The sequence below is a fragment of the Pseudopipra pipra genome, chromosome 1, assembly GCF_036250125.1.
Source record: "Pseudopipra pipra isolate bDixPip1 chromosome 1, bDixPip1.hap1, whole genome shotgun sequence".
Lineage (NCBI taxonomy): Eukaryota > Metazoa > Chordata > Aves > Passeriformes > Pipridae > Pseudopipra > Pseudopipra pipra.
This window is the reverse complement of record NC_087549.1, coordinates 62,706,229-62,729,601: the sequence shown is the minus strand read 5'-3', so window position 1 is coordinate 62,729,601 and position 23,373 is coordinate 62,706,229. Positions and strand designations below refer to the sequence as shown.

The 23,373-nt window shown below is 36.7% G+C and overlaps 1 protein-coding gene across 1 annotated transcript in view; it reads left to right on the top strand.

Moving 5' to 3' along the window:
* The window catches only part of CTNNAL1 (catenin alpha like 1), a 59,846-nt gene that overhangs the window by 28,327 nt on the left and 8,146 nt on the right, over nucleotides 1-23,373 (top strand). The window contains exons 4-12 of the mRNA XM_064658938.1: nucleotides 4,276-4,395; nucleotides 6,608-6,697; nucleotides 7,005-7,175; nucleotides 8,184-8,384; nucleotides 10,276-10,362; nucleotides 13,808-13,966; nucleotides 15,492-15,584; nucleotides 15,898-16,048; nucleotides 22,053-22,090. Of these exons, the coding sequence (XP_064515008.1) occupies nucleotides 4,276-4,395; nucleotides 6,608-6,697; nucleotides 7,005-7,175; nucleotides 8,184-8,384; nucleotides 10,276-10,362; nucleotides 13,808-13,966; nucleotides 15,492-15,584; nucleotides 15,898-16,048; nucleotides 22,053-22,090 (1,110 nt within the window). The remainder of the gene's footprint in view (nucleotides 1-4,275; nucleotides 4,396-6,607; nucleotides 6,698-7,004; nucleotides 7,176-8,183; nucleotides 8,385-10,275; nucleotides 10,363-13,807; nucleotides 13,967-15,491; nucleotides 15,585-15,897; nucleotides 16,049-22,052; nucleotides 22,091-23,373) is intronic.

Genomic DNA, 23,373 nt, shown 5'->3' with positions numbered 1-23,373 from the left:
TTAGCATGAATCTACTTAGTTGGTTTAAATAATGTATGAAGGCCCATTTAACCTCAAATATAATCCATTTCATGCAGTGCAGACTTCACTGTCTTGCCTGTAGGATATTCTTCCATTTCTTTTTCTCCACAATGTGCTAAAACAAAAATAGAAAACGCTCATGTTTGAAAAATGAGAACCTCATAAGGCCTGGGGTTTTCCATTAATTTGGAATTCATAATCCTCATGATGTCGCTATACTTCTGTCCCAATTTGCTTTGCAGATGTGCTGGTCTCTATTTTGCAGCTCCTAGGTCCAAGACACTTAGTTGAGTCCAGGATTCAAAACCAACAAAAATAACCTGCTCCTGATTTGCTGTCTTTGTGCTGTTTTCATCTCCCAGTGGTTGGTTAAGGTGGCGGCATTTTCATCAGTATCAGTTTGATGAAGTTACTTGCAGCTTTGGTCTTTTCTTGCCCTGGAGACCAGAATGGTATATTTAATACCTTTTGCTGCTTTTCAGCTGTTGTCTACAGCCTACAATGCAATAATCCTAATTAATATACCTTTCCAAAAGTGGCTGGTGGTAACACACATTTAGGCTACAGAGCAACTGTGCAAGTGTATGTATCATGAAAGGATAAGGAAGAATATATCATTTCAGCAGCAAGCATGGTTTCTGATAATTTTAAATATATATGAAAATATTGTCGTATGTACACTGAAATGAATATAGTAAGCATAGGTACAGCATTTAATTTTGAAGGTATTTCAAGCAAAGTCTCATAGTCCAGAGTAAGCATATCTGACTCTGACTGCCATAGTCATAGAATCATAGACTATCCTGTATTGGAAGGGACTCACAAGGATCATGCATAAGGATCATGGAAGCCCAACTCCTGACCCCGCACAGGACAACCCTGAGAACCACACCATGTGCCTGCGTGCTTTGTCAAAACACTTCTTGAACTCAGGAGAAGCCTTGGTGTTGTGACCACTTCCTGGGAGCCTGTCCCAGTGCCCAGCCACCCTCTGGATGAAAAACCTTTTCCTAATATCCAGCCTAAAGCTCCCCTGACATAGCTTGATGTCGTTCTCTTGGGTCCTCTCACTGGTCACCAGACAGAATAGATCAGTGCCTGCTCTTCCACTTTCCTTCAAGAGGAAGCTGTAGACTGCAATGAGGTTTCCCCTCAATCTCCTCTTCTCCAGGCAGAACAGACCAAGTGACCTGAGTCTCTCCTCGTATGGCTTCCAACCAAGGCCCTTCACCATCTTCGGTGCCTTCCTTTGGACACTCTCTAAGAGCTTAATATCTTTTTTGTTTTGTCATGCCCAAAACTGCACACAATATTCAAAGTGAAGCCACACCAGTGCAGAGCAGAGTGGGACAGTCACCCTTCTCAACCAGCTGGTGATGCTTTGCCTGATGCCCTCAGGACACAGCTAGTGTTTGTGGGCTTTTGAGTTTTAGTGCATTCTCATTTTCTGTGCATAGTGCACATGTATTTGAGAAAGTTGGCTTCTGTTTATGGTACCAGTAGGGCAATTCACATCTCTATTTAATTAAACAATTGATGGTGTCTTTTAGAGGCCTGATATTTATATATGCCCTGATTTCCATAGAGTACATTCCTGAAAAGTGTGTCAGACACTATGATGGATAGCAAAGCAGTTCTTCCTGTAAGAAATATTGTGGTAGAGGGGTGGTATGGGCAGGGACTTAGGAAGTGAACACAAATACTCAGAGACAGTGTAGTATAATATGGCATAGAGGATGGAAAGATAGGATCATCAGTACTGCCAACAGGAACAGACTCTGGCTTCTTGAAGTGGGTCACTGTTCCAGAAGATCTCAGCTCCATTTTTATCTTAGAAACTGAATGCCCAATGTTAAACTTTTATTGCCTTTTTTTTTTTTCTGCAGCATTTTCTGAACACCTTTTATTTTCATTGTAATCATCATCTTCCTCATATAAATCAAGAGTCAACCAAGGGCAAAGGATAGAAAAACAGCCTAGTGGTTGGACATCCAACTGCACAGAATGATGAAGTGATTGAGATCTTCTGGAGTGGTGATCAGCTCCAGAACCCAACTTCTGTTTGATGATCCCAATGATCTTGTTCCTGCTTCTGCATCCTCTGCACCATATATACTGTCCTTGTGTTCTTAGGTTGTGTGCATTTGTTCTGTCCCTGCCTACATCTTTCCGCCTTATAAAATTAGTTTCATTGTCCATCAGACTTAGTCATTACATCAGTGAGCTTAAGGTCTTGCTCCACTTGCTGTCACCAGTCAGGTTAGGAGTGCCAGAACAATGAGCAGAGAAGTGACAGGTAGTGGGGGAGCTGCTGCACTGTGCAGATTGGATCAAAATATGGATGTGCCCTGAAGTGCTGTCAGCCTACGACCGCTGTCTGAAAGGCAACATTCGTACTGCAGCCGTAGCTGTGCAATACCAGGTGCTAATTTAGATATTAGTAAGAACTTAAAGCCTTATTTTGTTACATACTTTTAATCTTGTATTTAAAAATGTACATTTTCATTACTATCTGCGTGTTCCATGTTGAAGAACTTTTAAAATGAAAAATTATGAAGACATCACAGGTATTTTGCATTGTAGCAGCTTCTTGAATAACCTTTAGACAAATTTAGAGCTGTCTGTACAGTTTCTTGGAACGTCAGCTCTGCCTGGGATGTCTAGAATTATTAGATGTAATGGAAATACATGTGCTTTCACTGAAATTTTTGTTTGACGAGGTTTGTCATGAGAGAAACACTTGCTCTAGGGTAACCGTAACAGGGTTGTTTGCAACCAGGACCATACTCATGAAATACTATACTTGCTTAAAACAAGAACAGTAGATCGTAATTAATCTTTTGTCCATTTTTAGTAGAGGAAGTTGGACTTCAACTTGTATGTTTTCTCTTTTCTCCACGCTTTCTTTTCTACATCCTCACTCTCTCAATCCTGTGGTTCTCTCCTTCCACTCTCGTATTGCTATTTTCACATCTTTGTGCACCTTCCTTCCAAGTTCTTTATATTCCATCCTTACTCGTACATCAACGCGTGAATCAGGAAAGTCCTTATTCTACAGTCTTTGTGGAACTGGCTGCATAACATAATATACTCAGACAGATACTGCGGTCTAATATTGCACGATAAAGCAGTCAGTTCCACAGTAGTCACAGGATTTAGTGGAACACTTGCTTTATTTGGTTTATAGCTGAGACTGAGCAGCTACTCTACCATAAAGGAACGGGTGTTTCTAGGAGAGTTCGCCAAAGGTGCAGAGAGGGGGTAGCTTGTCATAATCCAGAATATAGACTGCTTTTTTTACTTCGGGCATAGGAAAGGAAGAATAACTTGAGGTTTCTCCCTTTAAATTTCAGTTTGTTGAATTTTTATGTGGTATCTTGTCTCCAGTGTGAAAAACAATAAAGAACTGCCTTGACCGTTTTCACTTCTGAAGACTTTTAATGGATTTGAAAGGTCACTTTGAGATTAGCAAGTATATGTCTAACCTGAAAAACCCTGATGTTAATCTCTGTTATAAACCATATTGTAGTGACTTCACAGGATAGCTTCAGTAATCAGTAATTTATAAGCTATATGATAATTTTTGCTGAATGTTTTTAAAAAATGCTGATTTTACATGCTTTAATGTATTGTGAGTAAGAGCTTGATACAACTTGGATATATTTAGTTCTTTGTTTTATATACAACTAATAAAAATCTCCAAAGTTAGAGAAAATTGCTACGGATAGTATAAAACTATGTATTAACTAATTTCTAACTTTTTTGTTTACTTTTGTTGAATTCTGTTGCCTTTTTTTTAGTGCACAGAACCATTGAAACACCTGTCTTTGCAACTGTGGTTTTAGACTTTGAAAGTTATGCATCTGAAATTGAACTTTGAAACTGAGAGTTACAACACGAATATAATGTGCATATTAATTTCAAACACTTGTTACTGTCATATTAAATTTAAAACCACATTTTTCCTAAATCTGGAAGCTGAATCCTGTAATACTGTCAGTCTTGATACTGGGAGAAATGAAGACAGTGTTTTCTGAGGGCTGACAACAGGTTTACTCATTTTGAATGAAGCATGATTATTAATTTACACTTGATTTCCATCTGTTGAGTTATTAATGCTTAAATAGTAACAAAATATATGCATTTTAAACTACACTATTTAGAAGTTCCTGTAAATAGTAGTATTCCTAGGTTAATAATAACATTTTCTGTTTAGCATCTTGATGATCTGCAGTATTTTCCCTTATCTTGCAGGTTCTTGCAACAATGGAACAACTAGAAAAAGTTAGTAGTTTCCAGGAGTTTGTACAAATATTCAGCCAGTTTGGAAATGAAATGGTAGAGTTTGCCCATTTAACTGGAGATCGTCAAAATGTAAGTATTAATAAAAGGTTGTGAGGGATGTTGCACAGTGTAATTTTCATCTTATTATCTGAAAGATTTGAGTTCTTCTGGGATGATTAATGAAACAAAACAATTGCTGGTGTCCTGTCTCTGGAACCTAACCTGTCCTTGCTCCACCCAAAGTACATCTTTTGATTTTAAAGCTCAGCCTGAGAAATATCACTGCATTATTTGATCTGCGTATCTTCCAGGTGCCTGGTTGCATGTTATTTGTGGTGTCCTTTGGTTTCAATCACTGTCTTTTGACTCTAACTTTTTTGTCTCTTTACATTGGTAGAGAATTTGTCTGTTGTTACTTGACAGAAATATTTGATGTGTGCACACAGTGAAGGGACTTGAAAGCAGAGTAATTATTTTAGAAAACTCCAAACATGAAATCCTTAGATTCTAATAAAGCATCTGCTTGGTGGCTTGTTAGGGTTTGTTTTTCATTATTATTATTGAATATTTTTCTAGGTTTAGGTCAAAACTTTCTTATGTTAGGGCGATGATTTTTTTAGTTCTCACATGCAGCTACTCTATCAAAACCTTTCATTCATGCAGGAAGCTTTTTTCCCTGCAACTTCCATATAAATAAAGGGTTTGCTGTGAGGCTTAAAACTTCCTCTGTGAGCTCAGATTGCTTTCCCTTGGCAATCCAATCCCCTACTCAGAATTGAACCAGGGTTTGGTATAGATATACAGAGTCCCTAATATCCAGCAAATTTCAGAATTCAGTTTGTATAAACAATTGGCCAGCCTCGTGTGTTTCCTTTCACTGTTGATGTGTGCTGAGTCTGCTAAGTACATGTGCAGTCTCGAAGAACCATTTCTCGGAAAGCTGCATATAATTAAAGGAAATGAACTCTCTCCTTGGAAATTAACTGTATTTTTCCCTGAAGTATTGATAGCAGTTGTGCCTTTAAAAGGGAAAGATGCATTACTAGTAAGTGATACTGTTTTCAACTGTTTTGGGTTTTCAGTGTTAACTCCTCTTCTGCTTTCCCCTCCTTTCCTACTTGACTCTTTTGGAAAGACTGTTTTATTACCACTTTTTAAATTATGTCTGCTTTCTTGATATACTCAGTTTACAATGTGTAGGCTGATATGTGGCATTGCTAGTCCTGTTGTGAGGAAATATCCCTCAAAGTACTTTTAAGTATGCTGGAAACTCCTGAGTGCCATCAGAATTATCGGAGTGTAATGTCAGAATTTCAGAAATTAACTGTTTTGTTGTTTGATTGGTTTTTGTTTGTTTGTTTTTTTAATGATTTTTAAAAAATGTTTTTTTAAGATTTTGATCTTAAAAGATTTTCTGTAGTTGCTAAATACAAATTTTATAAAAATGTCAAAACAGATTGCTGCAGTGATTTATCTGTGTGCCTTTTTTTTAATGTAGGCACATTAATGTAAACTGTTCCCTTTTCAGCCAGTCCCATTCAGTTGACTCAGATAGCACTCAGCTGTCTTTGTGAGCAGTGAGAAGATTGTACTTGTAGCTTTCAAAGTTCTTCCTATTGCTAGACATCCTTATATGCTTAGGGATTCATGTCTTGCCCTCTTCCCCTACATCGCAGTGTGGAGTCTAAACTCTTCCGTTTTGATGAACTTCGCTGGGGGGTTAGTTCAGTTTTGCAGGTATATCCATCTCCCTGGACAGTTCTGGATAAGTTTATGTACTCAATGCAGAGCAATACAGAAGAATTGCTTTTTTAGCCTGTCAAGACTTTCTTTATTACTGGTATGTAGCAAATACAACACTCAAGTAGAAAAAAGATTTAGTTTATATTTCCTTCACTGCAGTACGATGAAAAGCAGATGTTCTCTGCCTCTGCCTTACCCTTTTTCCCATTTCAGAAAATATTTTCAGTCAGGTATTCTTTTCCCATCCTTTTTCTGTTTTATGAATAATGCTATATGATAAAGATAGCAAAATTAGCAACAGTTTACATAACATGCTCTGAGATCTTCCTTCTTTGAAATCTGAATTGAATTGAGCCAAGAATAAATGCATAAATTAAAATCTCTCTGAAAAGCAAGTTCTAGATCATGAGTTAGGCTGAAAATAGCAATTGTCAGACATTGGGAAGCCTTCTCACAGCCCATTCATCTGCTAGAAAGTTTCCTTTTTCCAATCTCACAAGCAGTTAGTATTTTAGATACTGTGTATTTTTCAAGTCATTTTCTTTCTTTTGATGTTTAGGATTTGAAGGATGAGAAGAAAAAGGCTAGAATGGCAGCATCTAGGGCTGTTCTTGAGAAGTGCACCATGATGCTCCTGACTGCTTCAAAGGTGAGTGAGTATGTGCACTCTTACACAACTTGGCTAAATCACAGAGCATGACATCTGGCAGGATAGCCAACTCTCCTCTCTCAGCCCCAGTTTAAGCTTCATGCTAAAGAAGGGTGTAAGAGTAAAGAACGGGTAAAGAAAACCTTTATATTCTCAGTAGTGGTGTGAATTCTACTTAACAGCAGTTTAATAGAAAGAATTCATAATATTCTAACACATTCCTTAGACTTGCCTTAATAGGAAGCTTTCATTTCAATATACTGCATGTGTACTCTTTCATAAGAGTTACTTTACTTTCTTTAAAAAGACTTGTCTGCGGCATCCAGACTGTGAATCTGCTCGTGTTAACAAAGATGGAGTTTTTCATCGGATGAGACTAGCTTTGGAACAGGTAATAGAAATTGTAACTGACTCGCGACCAAATGGAGAAAATGAAATGGCCCCCATCAGCATATATTCTGGCATCAAAGAATTCAAGGTAAGAGTAGAAATTATATTGTTTTCTACAGCCAATAAAGTACGTCGTAACTAGGATTTTAGGAAAAAAAAAGTAGTTCTAAATGTAAAATGGTGGAGCTGCATCTCTTCAGCAGTGTTAACTTAAATAACTGCCCCAAAATGTTAGAGAATCTGACAAGAAGGGACTATAATTTCAAAGTCATTGCCAAAATACACCTCATGATACTTGCCATCTCCTTTTGAATCAGTATGCATTCAGAACTCTAATGTTTTGTTGAGGTGATGCCTTGACATTGAATAAACTGAAGTATCAGGATCTGATCAGACCTTCATTAAAATAGTTGTTGTTCAAGAATTCTTACTTAGTAAAACTGCAGACAAAAATATTCATACAAACATTCAGAAGAGCAAGCTGTCATTCAAAGGAAATGTTCTGAATTGAAATTTATCTTGTAGCTCAGGGGTTTTTTTTCCTCATAAAGGCGTTTTTAAATTTCATACTCTGTTAAGAACAGTTAATGAACACCATGTCTTACTGCTTTTGAGCCTGTCACTTTGATTTAATTTATTGACTTATCTATTTCCCCCTTTAGAATTCAATTGAAATTTTTGCAGTGTGCCTCTAAGTATTCAATTTGCTACATACAAAGTTTTAGAAAACTACTCAAAATGGATGACATGGATGTGCAAAGATCAAACAAAATTGGAATGCACATTTAATTTCTGAAACTTACTAAACTTAGAAACTTTTTATTGACAGCAGTAGAATAGTGATGTATTTGCTGTTACTCCTGGTAAGTGGCCAGTAATTTGCTGATTGCATTATCACTTTAAAGAAATTATCCCAAACCTCAAACTGGAGGTCTGGGCACAAGCAGATTGTTGGATTACTTTGAAAATAAGTGAATAACTAAAGAAAGCATTGAGGAGAAAAATAAAATGTAAAATGGTGCCTCTGCTTTCTGCATTTGTGTCGCAACTGTATAATCACATAAATTCTCAAGGAATTTATATGCTTCTTTTTCAGAATAAGGTGGAGGGTCTTCGTGAGAATCTTTATTTTCTCTCAAAAGAGAACCTTTCGACAATGCTGGAAGTTATCCTGGAACATACAGAAGACTTCACAGACTCTGCCTATACCAGTCATGAGCACAGAGAACACATTTTGGAGCTGTCTAAACAGGCTAAAATGGAACTAGAGCAGCTGGTTTCAGTGTGGATGCAAGCTGTAAGAGCTTTTTAGCAAAGTAAATCTTTTCACCTCTACTTTGGAAAGAAATTTTTGATGCAGTCTTTCTTCTGTTCTGGGAAGAGAGAACTGAGTGTATTCCTCACAGTGAGAGCTGATCAAGGAAGCCACAGTTTGTTCTGTGCCTTCTGCAATTTCGATGTGTTCTGTCCTCCCCTTGCCCCAGTGTCATTGCTTCATTGATTCTTTGATGGCTAAATTAGGCTACTGGTGGCAGTAGACTAATTTTAATGAAGCTGTAATTGGAAACAAGGCAGCGAACTAAAGTATCATTGTGCAATCTTAAAACAGTTAGGTATTCTGTTGGAGTAGTTCAGAGATTTCAGTTGTCTTGATCCCATAGCAGTGACCACAGTTTTATTTCCTGTTTTTAACAGAATATTGAAAACAGTTAAACTACTGGAAAGGGAAACACACTAAAAAATTGACTTGATTTTTTTTTATTCTTGTGGAGAGAGGAGGAGACACTAAGACTTACAAGCTATTTTTGTTTGTCCTTTTTTACATGATTTAAATGATGGGAGTTTTTCTTTTTAGAGAAGAACCATGTTAAGCCTCTCTCTTGTCATTTGTCTTACTTATTCCTTGAAGATGATAGAAGATACATGCAAAAGAGAGAGGAAAAGCAGAGATGGAAAATGCAGTTTCTGGTTTTGATGCTGACTTGCTTTCAGTCTTGCTTCTGTGAAACATATAGCACAAAATCTTACCAACATTATGAAATATGGCAGATGTGTACTAGTATAGGATACTTACTTAATTGAGTGTATTACTTACGAGAAAGCATTTTTGTTCCTTTTTGTCTCTTTGAATCAGATACTGCAGTCAGGTGTTCTTAACACAGTAGTGCAGTTTGAAGGGCATATAAATCTTACTGATATAACAGAATATTGTTATGACAAACAAGACACATAGAATATTAGTTGCATAGACACCTTTAACTATAGAAACTAAACCTGTGTTTAGCTTGGTGTTGGTTGTTAGCCCTGGTAGGCAGCTGTGTAAACACTGCTCAGCAATAACTAACACATCCCCATGTTGTCAGCCCTGTTTGTATCACAAATCCAAAGCAGCACCATGCCAGATTTATGAAGAAAATTAATTCTATCCCAGCCAAAACTAGGACACTTGGGTATTTCTAAGCTCTATTACTGGTGGAAAATGATCACCTCTAAATAATTTACATGCTATATTTCAATTGATAGAAATGAGAGCCTTGTACCAGATTATGCATATATTTGATCTATGAAGATACTTGGGCATGCACGTGTGTGCTTATGCTTTAAGTATTTTTATTGATAAATAACCCAGCCTAGCTGTGACTGAAGACACAGTAGCAGATAAAATAGCATCAGCTCACTGAAATGGCTATTTAGGTTCAGCTCAATAGCTTCATTGGAGGGTGACTATTTTCTCAAGGACTCCTGAGAGTCTCTTTTTATAATTCAATATAGAACATTTGGTATAACATTTTAGGTATCACTTCATTTTAAAAGGGTGTTTATATTTTAAAAAAAAAAGCCTTAAACTCTTGTTTTACTCTAGGCTGGTTAGACAGAGGATTTTAGGAACTTGGCAAGCTTAAGGAAATCCTTTTCCTGAAGAAAAGCTCAATGAGACTTAGAAATAAATTGCTGTTGAATGGAAGCAGTCAATTAGATTGAACCACTATTATTTTTAGTTTTAATTTTGTGACGAATGTTTCTATAAAAGAATTTTAGGATATACACAGGATGTGCAAAGGAGTACATTTCATCTGGAAGGAAAAGGCCATCTTCTAAAGCTCCTTGAACTAATGACACATGACACGAAGGTGGGTTTTGCTGGGTTTTTGTCTAATGTCTTGTTCGTTGCTTTCTTTGGCTTGTAGCAAAACCAGAAGACAAAGGATCTCATGGAAGACTTGGAAGTAGCCATTCTAAAAACATGCCAGTGCATGAATGAACTTAAAAGAGAGGTAAGTGTAGCTTAAGCAAGATAAATTGAGTTTGGATTTTTTACTTGTTATATGTGAAGTTGTAAAATGGTATCCTGCACCCAAAAAGGCTAATATCTATTTATAGAAAAGAGTAGCTACATCAGAATTACATCAGGGAGCTATTATCTTCTCTGTCCTTACTGATTAGAAATCCGTTGGATACATGGGCTCATTGCTAACTGACAAAAAAGAAGTGTTTGGAAGTAAGTACTATGCATATAATCATTGCCTTAAATGTAAAGGCAAAGTTTCCTTGGGGATTTGTGTGTCACCATTTTAAATACTTTTTCTTTTAGTGTGCACCTAAATCAATAAATTACATTTGCAGTTTGTTTGTACTTAGCCTCTTCTATTGATTTCTATAGCAGAAATGTGTTGTCAGTGCCTTATACTCTGGGTTTTTTCTCTACTGTTGGCAGCTGTGTATGTGCCTGTTGTAAGTCATGTTTCTTTTCCTAAATGCAAACATGCTGGGGGTCAGCTTACATATACACATAGAATAGCTGCCTTGGTACTTGGGATGGACTGCATTTGCTGATCAGGGTCTTCCCCCTTTCTGGTAAGGAATGGCATTGCTGCCTTATCTGTTACACAGATTTGAGTCAAATACAGAATGACTGGTTTCTGGCAGCTTCCTGCATATTTGCAGATCATTCGGATATCTTCTCAACTGCTTCAAATTGCTGTTCTTTTAAACAGATGGAGAAATGAAGACTAAGAACAGTGAGGGTTTCAACACAGAGCAGTGCGAAGATCTTAGGGAAGCATGGTGAACTTATTAGGCTGAGCTGTCAGGTGCTGTAACTGGAAAACCTCAACTGCTCAAAAAATCATGCTCCTTTTTTTTTAATATAGATGAAATGAGAAATTTTGTCTTCTGGATTACAGTTCCTGCAGCTGTCCTGAAGATTTAAACAGTGCTTTGAATCCATTTCAGTTTCAGTAAAGTGCTTTGCACTTCTGCTGTTAGGCAGCATGTTGGGCTCCCAGAAAGTGGAGGGTACATAATTTGTGCTCTTTGATTAACAGTTTGTAATGTGGTCACCATTATGTAGGAAGTCAGTCACAGAGCTTTTCCAAAGTGGCATTCAGCTGCTTTAACTGTAAGATTATCATTTTTGAGTAACATCATTCCTGGGTGCTGAATGGGGTAGAAGGGATGATTCCCAGTCAAATTAGTATGCAGCTGTGTAATTTCATAGATCATAAAGCCACAGGTGGCTGGAATATGGTATGTGGAAGAAATCATTAATATCTTGTATTTTCTTACAGCTCTGTAAATGTAAATGTTAACACATCATCCTGCCCACAGGTTTATATTTATGAAAATGTCATGCAGCAAAGACTACACATGTACCACACTTAAGTTAAAGAACTTTGTCAGGTGACAAAAATAGAAAATTATCTTCTGTAAACCAGCTAACAAAGGTGGCATAAAACACAAAATGGTAGGTTACCTCTGCCCTGTGATGTAGCTCCGTATTAAAAGCAATGCAGGTGAAAACATAGCATGCTGTTTTAGGAATTGTGGAGCAAATTGAGTGGGTGTGGATTTCTAAACCCACAAATCCTAAGTCCTCTGTTATTTGCTTTGTTGACTTATAGAGTCGAAAAGCTTGCTTTAGTAAGAGCCATTTTAAAATGCACGGGATTGATGCTGTGCTTAGAAGTAAGTTTAGAGTATTATGTCGTTTTTGTTCTCTCTGTAGTGATCGAATTGATCCCAAAGTAGCCATGCTTCTTTACATGGCTGAGGAGGACTGTCCTGTCAGTCTGACTTGGGGTGCTGCAGTGTATCAGTCAGCAACCAGGATCTCACTGGTAAAATGAAAGTATTATGACTAATTAAAAAGCTTTTGAGAGCCTGAGTGGCTGAGAACACGACAGCCTTGTTAAAAGTAGTTCTTTCCCGTCTCTGTCTCTTTATGGAAGAAACGAAAGTTACATTCATTCCTTGAGATGATTTTCCTGCTAATGATCAGAGACAGCATTAACTAGCAGTATATTTCTATCTTAGATCATGATGAAAAGAATCTCTAATGAAAAGGTAATCTCTGTGTAGCCTATATATAAATGAGAATTGCCAGTTCCCACTTCAACATTACAAGCCTTTCACATATCCTTTCTTCAGAGCTGACTTCATTTCTGAGATTAGTGGTTTGTGCTAATTTTTAATGCCATGCAGGCAACGTTATATAAATAGTTTATAGCAGGTTGTCATAGCTGTTTTCTTTCCTCTCTAAAAACAGTTGCAGCAGGTTTTGAGGCAGTAATTCAGCTGTCTTTTGTGAAATTAAAAAATAAATGCAGAGAAAGTTAATTCTGGGTACACTGTACTGCCAAGGGAAAGGGGTAAAAATAAATAGAGTCCAATGAAATAAAAAACCCAGCATATCATTACAGTAAACATTCCCTTCTCTACAGCATCAGTTTCAAGCTCATTGCATTCATAAGAGCTTGAAAAATACTTTCCTTGATCAGCCAAGTTGTTCTATATTCAGCATAGTCTAGCAAAGTGAGTGCAATATTACAAGACTCATAATAGTCTTATGAGCATAAGAGTACTCTTCTCTTTCTAAAGAGGTTGCTGTTTTGGTTTTACCTCTGTTCTTAAGGGCACAGGTAAACCTCCTGACTGGTTACTAGAACTAGCAGCAGCTGTCATTGGTAGCTGTTGTCAAGCAGAGTCCTTCACAGCACAATTTCAGCACATCTGTGAGTCTGAAAGTGTGTCTGGATTTAGGGATGTGTTTAAAGGAGAACCTTCTCCTTTCTTCTTGGTAGTGTGAGCGTTTGAGACTTCTCCAAGACCCATCTCCTTGTAGAGAAGGTGGTTTTTACTTTCCTAAGGCTGTGTCACAAGCTATATAACTGTCAAGCTTTTCTTTGCACCACTGATAATTCTAATTTCTAATGTATTATAAATTCATATGTTGTGTGGCTTCAGTCTGATTCACACAGTTTAATGTGTGTTCTTTATGAAAAGTGCAGTGGACATTGTTCCTTGCTTATGCTGAACTTGGTGACCCACGGATTCATGCACCTGTTTTTTCCCTATCTGTAACATAATCAGAAAGCAGTAGTGTGGTAACTTCATGTCCTCATTTTACCCAGCTGCTGTTTTGTTTCCCTCCATATTTGATTGTGGGGTTGTTGGTTTTGGTTATTTTTTTTGTTCTGTTTTTTGGGGGGTTTTATTGGTTTGCAGTGGTTTGTTGGTTTTTTTTAGTGCCGTGCATTTTACCTTTGTACTTTGAATAGTAATAGAAGAAATAAAACCCAAGATAATAAGCAAGCTGTATATGAGCTTTCATAGCAGTAAAATTTTGCTTCTTGGAAAAATCAGTTTGTCTTTTGTTTGACTTCGTACTGAATTAATTTTTTTTCCTTCCATGGTTTATCTTTCCTTTTAATGCTACTCAAGGTCCACAGTGCAGCAACATCTTTGGCAGCAGATCTTCTAAAATACCATACAGATCATATGGTTCTCAAAGCATTAAAAATCACAGGAGTAGAAGGAAATCTTGAAGCTGTAGCAGAATATACTTGCAAGCTATCAGAGCAGAAAGAACAACTTGTTGAGGTGAGTTCACAACACCTTTCATTGTGTAAGACACTTAGAAAATGAGTGGCTGGATTTGCATCAATCTGTTCTTTAAGAAGGCTTCGGTCTGTGTTGGTGTGGTTTTTTTTTTATTTTGTTTTCCTGGTATGTTGAATTTTGTATTGTTCTTGGTAGGGTCTGAACCAGAGGTGTCACTGTGGCATACAGGTGTTGTAGAAAGCATATAGAGTTGTACCCAATTCTCCTCCTGGATCTAGACTCAATCTGTATGTATATGTTGAGTCTAAAATATTAACAAAAAAATGGGTTTCTAGATCTAAGAAGAGATGATAACCCTTTTCTTTCAAGCAGGAGGCATCTAGCAATAGTTCAATCCAAATATACAATAATGCTGGAAATTATATGGTAAAGTTTCTTAATTCAGTGAATTTGACCATTTTGAAGGTTTGTGTCAGTCAAGAAAACCACTGAAAATCTTTCTCCTTCGTGAAAAGCAGTTTGTATGTTCCATGGGCTGATGCATTTATGGTTTTGTATGGTAGTATTCACACATATGAATAAAGAGGACTTCTGAGTACTGAGACATCATGGTTTATAGGAGTGGCTGTGGAGAGGATGTCTGCCACCTGTACCTTGTTGCTGTGAGCTAAGGTACCTGTACAAGTAGGAGACATACAAAGATAGATCACTTTGATCTGAAATATGGGTCATGAAAGCCAGCAGCTGTACTTGCATGGTATCTAATAGTAATTTCTAAAAAAATACAGTATACAGGGCTTGAGGAAGTATAAATAAGCAAAAGCAATACCATTGAACTTCCAGGACTAGCAGATCAATGCTGTGAATTTTTGATTTCAGTTTTAATGTCCCCTTTATCTGTGACTATTTAGCATTCCAGTGAGACACTGATTTTTTTTTTTCAGTCATAACCATGAGGTTTAGTGTTTGCATGTGAGCATTTTTGATGGACAGTGCAGTAGGTTTCATAAGTGCCATGTCTGTCTTAGAAAATCCTTTTGATCTGAAAAATTCCATGTTCCTTCTTGAGCAAAAGTTCACTCTTAGTCTTAATGAAGAAGAAAAAAAAAAGGATGTTAGCTTACTGTGAAAGGAAACAGTATTACTTCCCTAAACTAATTTGATGCTGATTTGCTCAAATATAATTCAGTCCCCTGGATGATGAAAGCCTACATTTTCCACATCATTGCTAATTGCTGAATAAGCCTGCTCTGGTGAAATTATTTAGGCTACAGTATTTCCAAGTTCTATACATGTGTGATTGCTTTCAGTTTTATTCTGTCATAAATATGTAAAATTGGTTTTGTTTCATTTTAATTTATTTATTAAGAATTGTGTTTCTCTTGGTGGTTTTCTACACCTTCCAAGTCAGAATTTTTATTGTAAATACTCCATGAGAAACACCCAGCAGTTTCTGGACTGTCAGAAGTTTTTGTTTGTGTGGGTTTTTGCATGTACACCTTTTCTCACTACTAATGAAAGCATATTTTTTACCATTTTTTCATATTTTTTAAAAAAAATCTAGATGTGTCGCTTATTGAGGCATGTTTCTGGAACTGAGCCCCTTGAGATTACTTGCATACATGCAGAAGACACCTTTCAGGTCACTGGCCCACAGGTATGTTTAGCTTTCAAATTGACCACTTCTACTAAACATAATACATCGATAACAATTACTTGTGTGAATTTTTTTGAAATATAATGTTGAACTGTTCAAAGCAGTTCTAAGAAGGAATTACACTTTAATGCTGGGTAGCAGCTAAAAGAACACACAAGGAAGATCACCAAGCCTGCAAATGTCAGATGACTACACTACAAAGACATAATAGTAGCAGTTTAATTTTGTGTTTTGCCTGTGGAGGCATTTGTGAATTCATGTGGAATGCTATGTACTAGGACTTGCAACAGCAAATGCTTTGTTCTCTGTCCAGATAATTTCTGCTGCAGAAACACTGGCATTACACCCATCTAGCAAGATTGCAAAAGAAAACCTTGAGGTGTTCTGCGAGGCATGGGAGTCTCAACTGAGTGACATGTCTTTATTATTGAGAGAAATTAATGATGTGTTTGAAGGAAGACGAGGTAAGAATGCTGTATGGAAATAGAAAAATGTAGTTTTCAAAACACATAATCTAAGAATTTTAAGTGTGATTTAGGAAATACTGTTTTCTTAAGAGAAGAGTGCAAGAAATAGTTCCACATCCTGTGGGATCTAGGTATCAATACACATGTATATTGGTTTTGTATAGATATTGAATCAGGCTGCTTACTGGATTTTCTCAAATAAAAGCAGCTAAAAATTTAAAGGTCTAGTTTTGTGTATGATTAGGTATGTTTAACTTTCTGCACTGTAGTTAGTTCTAGCAAAATCAGATGGAACTCTTGAAAGGACACAAATGCATTAGACACAGCTCTTTGCCACCAGTGTCCAGATATTAGGTGTGTAGGGCTTTCATCCCACCTTTTGGTTTGTCTAAGACATATCAGCTCATGAGAGTCAAGATACAACTTAAATTGTGTGACATGTTTAATTAATTTCCTGTATTTTAGCACAATACATATATCCATATATATTCTATACTGTCAGCTTGCCTTGTATTCACTTCATAAAGTAGTGAATGTAGTTATTTGATTTTTAAACTGCTGTCCTTCCTCCTGGATGGAATCTTTGACGACTCTGCACAATCTTGGGATATTTGCTCTGGTTGGTAAGTTTATTGGTATTTGTACAACATGTAGAAGAAAAGCTTGGAATCTTAAGGAGAAAATTCTGTGTTTACTTTTAGCACAGGGTACTTTACCTTTAAAATGGAAGGCGTTTTGGTTTTCATTTTTGTCCAACATAATTTTTTCCAGATTATGTCTTTAGTGTAGTCTGTCATACTTCTTGCAGCTATGTTTGTTTCAGTCTTTAAGGTATAACTGCATACAGATAGAATGTAATATATAATAATACTGAATGTCTTGTATTTTTAAGAGAATTGCTCAGGTTTTAAAATTTAGAGTTAGTTAAATACAGGGACTTAATTTTTTGTATCTAAGATACAGAAAAAGTAAATCCTTATTCAGGTTAGATGACACTTTATCAGTGATACAATACTTCATCTTGCTATTAACGTGAGACCTATTAACATGAGACCTTTTTCCATTTTTGGAGCTTATTTTGTCAGTTTAACTTTCTGTACTTGATTTTTTGTGTAAGCAGTTCTTTTCTGCCAGCATTGTGAGCACAGTAGCAACCAGCCACAGGGTGTAATATTTTAAATTGTTGCTGCTGGTTGCTAAATGAGTGTGTGCCTGAGCCTCAAGACTTGTAGAAGGGAAACATTTGTTGAAATTCTAGGTGGGTTTACAATACTTGTGTGTAGCACAGGTTATTGGGAGTTTGAGACTTTTGAGAAATACATGATTGTTATCCTACTTGTTCTTCCACCTTGGTCTGGAATGCCACATAAATATGTGTAGCAGTCAGAGATTCTGTTTATGGGCCTTTTAACATTCAGCGGGTTTTGGTTTGTTTTGGGAGCCAGGGACATACTCACTTTCTTTAAACATAACAGTTTATAAAATGAAACTTAAATAATGGTATTGCTCTATTATTAATGTGTTAGAATAAATTTGAAATTTCTAGGGCTGATAATGCAGTATCTGATTTTTTTCATACAGTGGTCTAGCAGGGTTGAATGTTAACCTTTTTATGTATTTATATCTATCTGTGCGTGTGTGCATACATATATATATTGCTATATTTAAAAATAATAGGATGAGAATCATGCAGCCACAGCAAAGCATATACTTGGCTCTCCAAACAAATTGTTCTTGATGTGAGGTGCCCAGCTTCCTCTGTAGTTAGTAACTTTCTCTTGGGGCTGCTGATGGCAGATAACACATTTCCCATAAAGGGCACTTTCCACTTTCTTTAAAGCATCATTTCACAAGGGCAACCCAATGTCATTGCTTGAAGGAGAGAAAAGAAAATGGGTAGGTGTTGGAGGCTATCTCATGCGTAGACCTAGGTGAAGACTACCTTCTCCTGTTTGGCATAGCCAGATGAGTCTGTTTTTATTAGCACCTCTCATTTCCTTAGTCTTTCAGCATAAAGTGTTCTGATACCACCACTGGTAAGATACTAAGCGTAGCTTATGTTGTCTATACGGCCTCAGGTACATTAGGCCTTGCATTGCCAAAACAGTGCTTAAGAGATCATGTCTCCATTTTCCTTGTCTTTTGGACCAGCCTAGTAGGGACCTTCTCTCTGAATCTGATTTGTTTCATATTAGCCATCAGTTATCTCCTTAGAAGTAATTTGGTCTCCTATATCCACCCATCTTTTACGAAGTTTTCCTTTGTATTGTGAGCTAATCTGGTTTTGTTTGCTTGTTTTCTCTTGTTGGACTTCAGATTTACCCTTGTCAGTAAAAAAAAAAAAGTGGGGAGGAACCCCCTTCTCCCCTAGTAGTCCCACCTTTTTGCTACCGGAAAATACCCTAAAGTTACCTTGACACTTTGGACATCTCCTAGAAAATACAACTGGTGACCCAGTAAATAAATGACACTAAAATATTTGTTTGCTAAGAGAGTATAAGAGTGACATTCACAAAACTTTTGCCTCTGAACACAGTGAAGTTTCACTATTTCATAAGACTTTATTCTTCTCGGAATTCATGATACTTGTCTTAATGTTGAGGTTGCTAAAAGTGTCTTTATTTTACAGACTAAAATATATCAAGTGCTTTATTCCTAGTAAAATTGTGATTGTGTGTAACAAAATATGGAATTACAGTAAGAGGTATATATTTTTTTTCTCCTCAGCTTAAAAACCTGTATTTTTGTACTACCAATTGAAATGTTTGGCTTTGTTAAAGAGTTCAGAATACAGCTTGAGATGCAAAAATTGAATGGTGACTAAATGTGCTGGACACAAAAAATAAAATAAGCATTTTTCGGATTATACTAGATTCACATTGTTTATACTAATTTCTTTATTTTTACAAGCAATTGCATAGCTCCTTATCCAGTTTTTTTTCATAACAGCAAATGAGGTATTTCTCATACTAAGGTTCAAAACTCACTTGGATAGAGGGCTGTATTTAGCTTGAAAGTGAAGCAGTATTTTACTCAATTTTAATATAATCACAGCAGATCATGCCCAAATTTAAATGGGCATGTCTTAGGGAGCAGGGCGCACAGGTGTGCTGGGGTAGGGGAGGTTGGTGAGACGCCACAGCCCAGTAACCCTCATCTGTATTTTGAAAATATTTCTGTGCTGTGCAGAACTGTATAGGGAGGTAGAGTTGTCCCTCTTTTACTCAGTCCTAAACCACTTCTTAATCCAGCGGTGAGGCCCATTCTCCTCAATGTCAGTGTATCTGGACTGGGCTGAGGAGAGTGACAGGCTCCTCAAGAGGGAGGCTCCTGCCACCTGAGAGGTTTGGTTCTGCCCAGGCAGGATCATTTTGTTTCTTTAGCTTTGATACTTAACTCTGAAACTCCTGTACTTTGAGATGGATCACTTGACAGAAGTACCTCTCATCGATCCAAGCTGTCGGATATCAGCCAGTCTCTTTTTTTCCTAACATATTGGTTTCAACATGCTGGATAAGAATATAAATAATTCTCTGATTGCTCCCTTATAACTTGGTCGGAAGTGAGAGAATGGTTGATGAAGATAATTTACTTTTCTGCTCTCCTCTTTTGTTGTGCCCACTTGATTTGCGAGGAGGTAAATGACCATGACGATTTGGGAGGGCCGTAGTTGATGAATAGGCAATACAGATCAGAATTTCAGGATGAAGAAATTTGAATTCTAGAAAGAAGAGTGAAGCAGGCATGCTGCCATCCTCTCAGAGAAGAAATGACATGAAAAGCAGGATTTGGAAGTTGAAATAGATGCACTTGGGAGGGAAAGACATGATTGGAACTAATAGAAAGCATAACATTGGAAGACAAGAAGAAATAAAAATAAATTATAAGTTAAAAAAAATTAAAAAAGGAAAAACATGTTAGAGAAAATGCATTAGGAAAGCAAAGGCAGACTCAAATAAATAAAAAGATCATAATGTGGCAAAAAGCCTCATATTATTATAGCAAGATCTGACACACAAACTAGGGAAATTAAATACCTGGAAAATTATATATATGTATTCTGTTAATGAAATGAAAGTTCTGTGATTATACTGATGTAATTAAGTATTTTCTGATTAAGTAGAATTATCTCTGCCTTTAGTTGATCTGCTCTTTTGAAAGTTCCTGTGTCTGTGGGTCCAGTGAGATGTGGTTTTTGTTTGCATGGTTTTTTGGTTTTTAGGGTTTTTTAAAAATTGTCCCAAGATATAAATAGTAAGATCCTTCTTCTTTCTGAATATAATCAACTAAATGAATATGAGCAACTAAACCTTGCAAAACCAAATAATGGGAATTACTTTAAGAGCAAAGGCAAGGTTTTTTCTTATTTCTGTTTGCTACATATTTCCATTTGGTTTCTGTAATTCTGAATGTTGACCTTTTGTGTGTGAGAAGTGTGTCTTCTCAGTATGCATTTGTATTCCATTTATTATGTCAAATCTTTTTGTGTTTGAACTTATTTTTTTTTAACAAGGCACAAGTTTTGACATAGCTCCAGAGGAGATCTTTTATGCTGCAGCATTTTAAAATTACAAGTTAGCTTTTGTTCTTGGTATGTCTTACATGCTTTCTTACATGCCCTTTAGCTGATGTTTTGATACATGGGATATTGTAAATCACTTCTCATAATTTGTATCAGTCTTTAGGGAGAAATCTTGCTTGGATACATGTTTGGGCAATTAATATCTGGATAACTCTGCATTCTGAAAAAAAATAGTTAGGCAGCTTGTTCCCTGATAGCTCATTCATCTTTTGCAAAACTGGGTAGGGGAAGAGGTGATACTAGAAAGTAAAGTTACATTTTTCATATTTATCAGGAGGGTGGAGAGACACTAGTCAACGTCCTAAAAGTTGTTTTTTAGGAGTCAGTTGCCTAGACATGGAGCTCACAATCTTTCTGTGGTGTCAGGAGATAAAGGGCATGCTTTCAAAAAATCATGAATGCACAAAGGAACTGTCTTCTGAGGACTCAGAATGGAATTTCTCTAGAAGCTGATACAAGATGAGGAAGTAGCGACTGTAGGAGGGTTTGTTGCTCGTCCTTTGTTGAGATGCATCATCTCTGTGTAAACCTGGTAGTGACATCCATTGTAGTACCCTTGGGGTTTTTTGAGTAAAATCTTATTTCTTACTAGCTTTTAAGGTTGTTATTTATTTTAATTTCGTTTAGCAGTTTTTCCTCTCCTGAATCTATTGCAATAAATGTAAGTCTTCATAGATCATTATGGCTTCTAGTAGCTGAAGCTCTAATGCTAGGCTTTTAGCCCAGGCTCTATTTCTTCTTTTTAATAAAATCTTCTTACGAACTTTTAGGTAACACGTAAAAGGATTTTTTTTTTCCTGTTTGTTTTGCTCAGATTTGGAATATTTGAGGCTCCCAGTGATACAAGAAACAATTGAATAAGTGTGTAAAATGCTGTAGAACTTTTTTTCTTTATAAAATACAATGCATGTGGGATACACATAGTACAGTACAACATGAGGGTTTTATTGGCATTTTTTTAGAAAAACCTGCCTAGATATTTCTTACCAGTGGCAGTGTCTACTCCAAATTTTAGACCATACAACCCATGCCAAGACAAGCCTTACATGGAGCTACTCACTGCATGTTCTATACTTTGCAACAAAACGAGTGCATGTAAATAGTGAGTCATTGGAGAGAGTTGCTTTACTCCCTATGGAATACAAGCAAGGGGACTAGAAATATTACTGAGGGAAACTGTTCAGAGAAGCTTTCTTAACTGCCAGTTGCTGGGAGCTAAAATCTGAACAGTACAGAGCTCTTGGCCTGTCTCTCTGAAAGCATGAGACAGAAGATCTGCAATATTCAGAGAGGAGAAATTACAGGTAAGTAATTTGCTTTTGTAGTACTGCAGTTTAAGGATGGATGAAGTAAGGCATTTGATCCCATTGATTAAAATGTGCATACAAATTTTGGTATAAACCTGTGTGTTCTTCATAGGAGAGAAGCGTGTCTACCTGTCACTGCCCAGACCAGGGGTAAGTTGCTGTTGGGTTTGTTGTATTTACTTTATATCTGCTTTTATCTGTTTGAATTTTCTGTATCACAACTTGATGGGGACAGCAATGTCTTGGTAACAAGTCCTGAATGAATGGATGGATGGTTGACAGTAAAATACCAAACTTTGTCAATTTATTAAATGAATAATAAACAGACTGAAGACTGAGGTAACTAGTTATGTAATGTGCTTTAATCACTTTGATTGTACATGAACTTTAATTCCTGTTTATTAATATGACATTTCTTACCACATACCTCTACTGTCATGCTATATAATTTAAAGATGCATTGTTGCTATTAAAACAGTAAGAATATGCTTCAACATACCGAAATTTAAAAAAAAAAAAAATTACCAAGACTTAACATTGTAGCCCAAATTGACCTATTTGGAACCAATGGACGTTTGAACCTGTCGTAGGCTCTTCAGATAATGGGTTCTTGTTTCCTTCTGTGATCTTAAGTGTGTTTAATGTAGAGAAAAAAGTTACACCAAATATCCAATTTTAGGTGTGAGATATTAAATATCCTTAGCTGATTATAATTGATATTACATTCTTTCTGAGAGCATCTGTATGTTAGGAAGCCTTCTAAACCTTGTTAGTATCATGTCATCAGTCATTTCATTCACTTGCTACGAACTGAATCTTTTCATGGATAGGAAAAAAGGAAAGAATGATCTCAGAAAGTACAGTAAGCTCTGGCTTGTTTCTTTCTCTCCATGCTTTCTTTCCTTAACCCGTAGTGTTCAGGAATTTGGGTGTGAAATGATCCCCTGTCTCCGTGTCTTCTGTTGTGTAATTCTATGACTTCAAACGCAATATACTTCTGACCCTTAAGAAGAAGAGAAAAGCTCATACGTTATCAACCCAATCTGCAGATTTAAACAGAATATGTTTGGCTGCATGAGCATGGGTGAATTCCACGCTTAGGGAACTAAATATTGAAACTGCAGACTGGTTCAGTGACTTTTGATAGGGTTTTTGTCCTTCACTGTCTAGAAGCTACACAGCTCCTAGACTTCAGCCAAAATTTAAAGAGAAATTTGAAGTCAGATTTCCACCTGTTGATTCATATGCCTTTTAAAATACTCTGGATAAAAAGTTTGTGCCCAGGATTTAAACAGTTCTGCGTTGTTATTCTCTGAAAGGTTGCTGCCTTCTTTTGAGTTTTGTAAGATACTTACCATTGAGAGGGAGTTCAAATAAATGCACAGTTTGAAAGTAGACAGGAGATGTAGATTACTTCCATAAGACACTAGAGT